We start from the raw sequence: 7,183 nt of genomic DNA, 5'->3' as shown, positions 1-7,183 counted from the left end.
GCTGCCTGTAGATCAGTGCAGTGGAAAGGTGGTTTGAAGAATCAGACCAGACGTGATGTATAACAGTCTCTTTTTACTAAGTGCAGGAATATAACTTGTGTTATATCCAGCAGCCTGCAGCTGCAGCAGCAATAATGCGATTTCTGCCATCACTTGAGGAGATATGGCGATTGGTTGGGCGGCAATTGACTAGCACTTGTGGGTATAGGTGTACACTGTAAGGTTCAGGCTTGAGATTTCTCTGGCATAGTAGAGATATAGGTGTGGGTGTCCAAGTCGTAGTCCCTCACCTTGCAGCAGTGTCTGTAAAGCAGTATTTTGATGATCACTCTGCTGTCTGGTCTCTCAGGAGCTTTCTAGAAGTTGAGTCTTTGTATCATTAATTGTTCTCAGGATCAGGAGCTCTGAAGTGTGCTCCCTCTCCACTCTGTCTCTGGGCAGGAACTCCCCCTCCTGGCAGCAAGCAGAACCAGCCCACCTCCTACCAAGAGGGGAGCCCTGTTTCTGCCAACCTACGTCATCCACTCCTCCTCTGCTGGATTGCATGGCGAATACATTAAACACATAAACATTACAACAATACAAAATTGCAGATATCTCAGGTCTGGGGGTACTGCAAACATGCACCTAATGTAGATGGACAGTTTTAGAAGAATGTGTGTAGTATGAAGGTCACAGGTAGCCCCAATGCTATATTGAACACATGACTCATTGTTTCTGAGAACTACCCCCTTGGCTGCATAACACGTAGTTTAATATTGCACTGCTAGTTGAGCCATGTAAATGTTTAACTCTATGAAGAACGAAGACTTTCTATTGAGACTGGGTTATTCAGGCGTCTGAGAAATTCTGCTGTGCTTGAAGACCGAGGGGACTCAGAAATACAACCTATTTTAACATGGAAATATAATTTTTGATGGTGGATTCTCTGAAATGGGGGTGAACCATACCAAATTAAACCATAAAGTGAGGAAGGTGGCACCTCTGGAAAGCAAGGATGTGTATGTATCACCAGACACAACCACCTCTGGAAGAGATGGACTTAACGGCACGTCTTCTTTTGGGACAATGGGTCATAAAGCTCCAACATCTGAATGTCAGCTCCCGCCATTGAGAGAGACCCTGTATGGAAGAGGTTCAGTAGGTAATGCATGGGGATTTATGGGTATATTTGTAGGTTAAAGCCAAAGACCTTTAGAGGGTAAAAAAAGTTAGGTTCCTCTACTGCAGAAGACAATAGTAGGAATAAAACTGAGGATGGACTAGGACTGCGACTTCCAACCTTATTTACTGTGGGGGAACCCAACTCCCATTCTTTTGGTGTGCCAAGTCCATTAGGAGGCGGTCAAATACGCCTCAGGGACAGAGTATTTGATTTTGGCTTATAACCTTTCCTATGGCCAAAGCAAAAAAAAAAAAACTCAAAAAATGTAACAATCAATAATAAAAGGGTGTTCCAGGAGGAACGTTAGACTCACAAACAACTATTCCCTAGAGCTCTGTTCATCCTGATCTTATAGTTTGTGTAAAAGATGGTAGAATATATTCAAATCTGGTGTAGCTTTAAGATGTCCATTAGTAAATCTGTCCAATCGTATTAATAATCTTCAAAAAGCTTGTTGTGAACAGTTTACCTGGTCTCCTAAAATGGACAGTTTGTTCCCTGCTTCAGTGCCTTCTATGACAACTGGACTTCACAGAATACGCAGTGGCCAGGGGTGAAATGGGAACTTAAAGAGGCCCTGGGGAAAAAATAAAATAAAATACTTAACGTGGTCCCATGTTGTAGGCGAGTCCAAATGGACAGAAGGTGGGACAACACAAGTAGGCAGAGACAACACATGTACTCAGGGACAACAGAAGAGGGTTGGCCAGCAGTACTGTAGTGCAGCACAAGATACCGCCCCAGCAGAACCGAATACCACAGTGCAGCACAAGATACCGCCCCAGCAGAACCAAATAACACAGTGCAGCACAAGATACCGCCCCAGCAGAACAAATAAAACACAGTGCAGCACAAGATACTGCCCCAGCAGAACCAAACACCACAGTGCAGCACAAGATACCCGCCCCAGCAGAACCGAATACCACAGTGCAGCACAAGATACCGCCCCAGCAGAACCAAATAACACAGTGCAGCACAAGATACCGCCCCAGCAGAACCAAACACCACAGTGCAGCACAAGATACCGCCCCAACAGAACCAAACGCCACAGCGCAGCACAAGATACCGCCCCAGCTGAACCAAATACCACAGTGCAGCACAAGATACCGCCCCCCAGCCAGAACCGAATACCACAGTGCAGCACAGATACCGCCCCAGCAGAACCAAATACCACAGTGCAGTACAAAATACCGCCCCCCAGCAGAACCAAATACCACAGTGCAGCACAAGATACCGCCCCAGCAGAACCAAATACCACAGTGCAGCACAAACTACGCCCAGCAGAACCAAATACCACAGAGCAGCACAAGATACCGCCCCAGCAGAACCAAACACCACAGTGCCAGCACAAGATACCGCCCCAGCAGAACCAAATACCCACAGGCAGCACAAGATACCGCCCCAGCAGAACCAAATACCACAGAGCAGCACAAGATACCGCCCCAGCAGAACCAAATACCACAGTGCAGCACAAGATACCGCCCCAGCAGAACCAAATACCACAGGGCAGCACAAGATACCGCCCCAGCAGAACCAAACACCACAGTGCTGCACAAGATACCGCCCCAGCAGAACCAAATACCACAGTGCAGCACAAGATACCGCCCAGCAGAACTAAATACCACAGTGCAGCACAAGATACCGCCCCAGCAGAACCAAATACCACAGTGAGGCACAAAATGCTACCCTTCCCCACCACAGTATTTAATGGTATCATCATCCTGAGGACAGTGAAACAGTTGCGTTCAGGAACACCTGATGCTCCTAGCATTAATTAATGCTTAGAGCATCAGATTGTTATGTACCCGCCTGGCGGCTGTGAGAAGGGCTCCGGGCATCGGCCCACCAGGAAATTTCCCTGTAGGGTCTACGGCCAATGCGCCCCTGGCAGCACCAGCGCACGCTCTGTGCAGACACTGAATAAGCATCTTGGGAGATTTTAGTTTTACAGATTGCAGAATTGTAACTCATTAGAGGATGATTGACTGCGCTTTTATGTAGATTAGGCTAGATTCACATTTGGGCGGCTCTGTCACAGCTGCAGTCAAAAAATTGCAGACAAAAGAATGTAGAAGGCTGCACTGTTTTGACGTAAAAGGCTGGGCTTTTATGAAAAGAGGCCAGAAAGACAAAAAATGCCACCTAACGTATAAAAACGCCAGTAGAAAAAATACACTTGTATGTCCTGAGCCACATAACTGGCACGCATGCTTTAGCTACACACTTTTCTAAGCTTTTTACGCCTTGCAGAAAGTGAGGTCTAAAATATTTTTTGGGTTAAAACTACATCAAAGAGGAGCTGTCACCTCTCCTGACGTGTCTGTTTTTGCAACTCTTTGTATTCCCTGAGTAATAACAATTCTGGAGCCTCTATTCTTATGGCTGTATGATGTGCCATTCCTCTATTATTCCTGCTAGAAGTGCTGAATTAATTACTAGCAATTTGCAAATGCACGTCCAGCTGGTGTAACCAGTTGGGGGGTGTCCCTGCACAGTCTGACCCTGGCAGCACTGATTGGATAGTGTCAGACTCTGCAGGGCCACACCCCTCCCAGTGGTAACACCCATCTGGTCCTTCACTGCAGGACTGCTAACAAATTCATATCGTTAGCAGGAATAATAAAGGAACAGAGTCATAAGAACAGATGCCTCCAGAATGGTTATTACGGGGGAATACAATGAGTTACTAAAACAGACCTGTCGGGAGAGGTGAGAGTTCCTCTTTAAGATTGTTTCCTTGCAGTTTTGACTCTCTTGGAATTTTCTATTCTGCTTTGGTCAGTACGTTCTGCTTTTACACGGATCACGTGATTGCCACATCAAACACAGAGAAACATCAGGCAATCATTTTACCCTGATTCATCAGAACATTAACTAGTGGTCATGCGGAGCTGCGCTCGGGTCACGTGATGCAGACGACTATGGCGACCGGGGCACCGATAATATTTAACCTCCAGAATGTTCATTATTACTTCTTGGAACAATTACACAGTGACCTTTATTTGCAAAGGGACAAAATATATCCAGAATAAAATATAATTTAGTGTTCTCATCGGCCAGAACGGAATTTTTTTTGACAAAAAAAAAAATGATTGGGGGAGTGCCAGGTTAGTATCGTAGCCAAGAAAACCGGAAAGCATGTCGGAAGACAGTGTGCCAGCCGAGAGATGCGTGTGTACATGGCAGGGCATCTGGAAAGAGCGCCAAATAAGGAAACATTGGCAGCAAGTGAAACATGGAGGCCAAATTAAAAAATGTAGTAGTGGGAGACATTAGCAATCAGTTATAATATCCGGAAGGGATGCAAAACGCACGCGGTGGGCAGAGGCGAAATCTCCCACCAAATAACGCGTTATTAATATTCCCATTCCCCTTTAAGTTCCCCGACCCTGGGTGTGAATAAACCAATGCACCCCTTATGCCCCTTGCAGATGAGCGTGTGTCACGCTGCGAGTCTCCGCAGCCCCAGCCCCCGGCCCTGAAACTTCCAGCACTAAACCTATTGAAAGGCATTTGGGAATTTATTTATAATAAGTAATATTTACGTATTTTCATTTTTCCTAATTCCTGGAGAACCCCTTTAGTTGATGACGGGAGTATTCCAAGGACTATTCCTATGTATTTACTCCTATTTCTTTTCTTTCTTTAAAGTACCCAGGCCCCTTTCTTATGATGCTCCTCTGGATCGTGGAACCGCGTCTAGCATTATTAAGCAGCACCCGCCTCGAAGGCTCCAAGTAAGATGAATTTAAACAGGCATCCTATGGAGTTGCTTGGATTTCATGTAACAGAAATCTACAAAATGTACAAATGTGGGGTGCGGGGCGAATAAAACTGTAATCTGTGGTGTACTGAATGAGAGAAACATTTGTATCGAGTGTAGATAATGCAGCAGATGGTTTGTTACAGTGTTGCGGTCAGGAGTCTACACTGCACTGATACAGTAGATCATCATGACTTGCATCTGAGACCTACAGCTCTTGCAGGAGCCTTTCGGAGCACTGCTTTCCTATGACAGATAGATCAGGGGGGGGGGGAAGCATGGGAACGTTATTTACCAGATGTGCGCCATTTCAGCCCTGGAGCAGGACGGAACCATTGTGCTTATGGGTGAATAAAGGTCTCATATCGTCTTCACTTTTTGGGCGCCTTCACATGCTGAAAAAAAATTTCGCAAAAGTTTCTGCAAGTGAAAATCTGTTCAATTCACCTAAATAGGGCTTACAGAAATCCGTGCGTTTTCGGCCTCAATCAAATGAATGGTACTGATTCTGCAACTAATCTGCAGCGTGTGAAGGCGTCCTTTCAGTTACTGCTGATTATTTTATTTTTTTATCATGTGGACAAGGGGAGGACATATCACATGGGCTGAACAGGGACCCAGTGATACCTTAAAGAGGACCTTTCATGGGTCCAGACATTATCATATAAGTCGCAGGTTATGTAGGGCATATTTCATGGATGTAAGATCGCTTACACTTTTTTCTGGGCGCTGCTCTGTTCCCCGCTGTGCCCCCCGTTTCACTTTGCCCGTCTGATATGCTAATGAATAGCATTGGTGCAAGGAGGAGGAGGACTGCCCTGTTTCTCAGTGGGTGTCGCCTTCTCCCCTGGATGTAGCGCGGTCCAATCACAGCCGGGGGGGGGGGGGGGGGGGAATAGGAGAGAGATTAGACAGAGATAAGATAGAGATTAGATACAGATGAGAAGAAAGAAAGAAAGAAAGAAAAGAAAGAAAGAAAGAGAGACACACACACTGGGCATAGGGACACATCCAGGATGGACCTAAAGGGGTTCTGCAGTTTGTTTAAACTGATGATCTATCCTCTGGATCTATCATCAGCATCTGATCGGCGAGGGTCCCTGGTGTCAGCTGTTTGAGAAGGCAGCGGTGCTCCAGCAGCGCCGCGGCCTTCTCACTGTTTACCGAAGGCCCAGTGACGTCACGATCACGACTTGTATCAACTGGCCTGGGCGCGGCTAAGCTCCATTCAAGTGAACAGAGCTTAGCCCAGGCCAGTTGATACTAGTCGTGACGTCACTGAGCCAGCGGTAAACGGCGAGAAGGCCGCGGCGCTGCTGGAGCACCGCTGCCTTCTCAAACAGCTGATCGGCGGGGGGTCCCGGGTGTCGGACCCCCGGCGATCAGATGCTGATGATCTATTCAGAGGATAGATCATCAGTTTAAACAAACTGCAGAACCCCTTTAAATACCCCCACCCTGGATGTGTCCCTATCCTATGCATTGAGGATAGATTAGATAGATAGATACCACTTGAATGCCCCCTTGGTTCAACCCACAGCCTTGTGCTGCTTTTCTAGATTCGATATTTTACAGACACATTTGTTTGTTTTTCTTGCACGTTTTATTTGTAATTATTTGCATATGTTGCTGTTCTGTTTAGCAATGTTATACATCTTCATGAGATAACAGCTACTGCCATCTACTGGCCGTGTCCATATTGGCGTAAGTCTTGGCAACAAAAAATAATATATAGTTAAAGGGGTTGTCTTACTCTCATTCATTTCAGGGAAGCTGCAGGGGGTACAGGATCTCCGCTCTCATGATCACTGGGGATCCCAGCAGTCGGACCTGTCCACCGATCTAATAGTTATCTCCTATCCTGTGGATAGAGGACAACTTAATCTCACCAAAATAGTACTGTGATTGTCCATATTGCCTCCTTTGCTGGCTTGATTCATTTTTCCATTACTTTATACACTGCTCGTTTCCATGGTTACGACCACCCTGCAATCCAGCAGCAATGGTCGTGCTTGCACACTAGGAAAAGTGCTGGCCTCTCAGGACTGTGGGAGCATGCACAGGCATGCAGCGCAGCCCCCCTCGTATCTGTGCTTCAGCTGTGGTCATAACCCCTGGAAACGATCAGTGTATAATGTGATGGGAAAATGAATCCAGCCAGCAAAGGAGGCAATATGGAGAATCGCAATACATTAGTAAGTGCCTTGTAGTAACTTTCTCTACAGGATAAATGACATTTGGTGAAGTGAGACAAC

The 7,183-nt window shown here is 46.3% G+C and overlaps 1 protein-coding gene across 2 annotated transcripts in view; it reads left to right on the top strand.

Moving 5' to 3' along the window:
• Window positions 1–840: 840 nt before the first annotated feature.
• Window positions 841–7,183, top strand: part of CCDC198 (coiled-coil domain containing 198) — a 29,251-nt gene continuing 22,908 nt past the window's right edge. For both annotated transcript variants that reach the window (XM_040412478.1, XM_040412477.1), the window contains exons 1-2: window positions 841–1,144; window positions 4,817–4,902. In XM_040412478.1, coding sequence (XP_040268412.1) covers window positions 934–1,144; window positions 4,817–4,902 — 297 coding nt within the window. In that variant the 5' untranslated portion in view covers window positions 841–933. The remainder of the gene's footprint in view (window positions 1,145–4,816; window positions 4,903–7,183) is intronic.

The sequence above is a fragment of the Bufo bufo genome, chromosome 11 (assembly GCF_905171765.1).
Source record: "Bufo bufo chromosome 11, aBufBuf1.1, whole genome shotgun sequence".
In the NCBI taxonomy this organism is placed as follows: Eukaryota; Metazoa; Chordata; class Amphibia; order Anura; family Bufonidae; genus Bufo; species Bufo bufo.
Note: the sequence above shows the minus strand (reverse complement) of the source record. Positions and strands in the feature narration are given on the sequence as shown.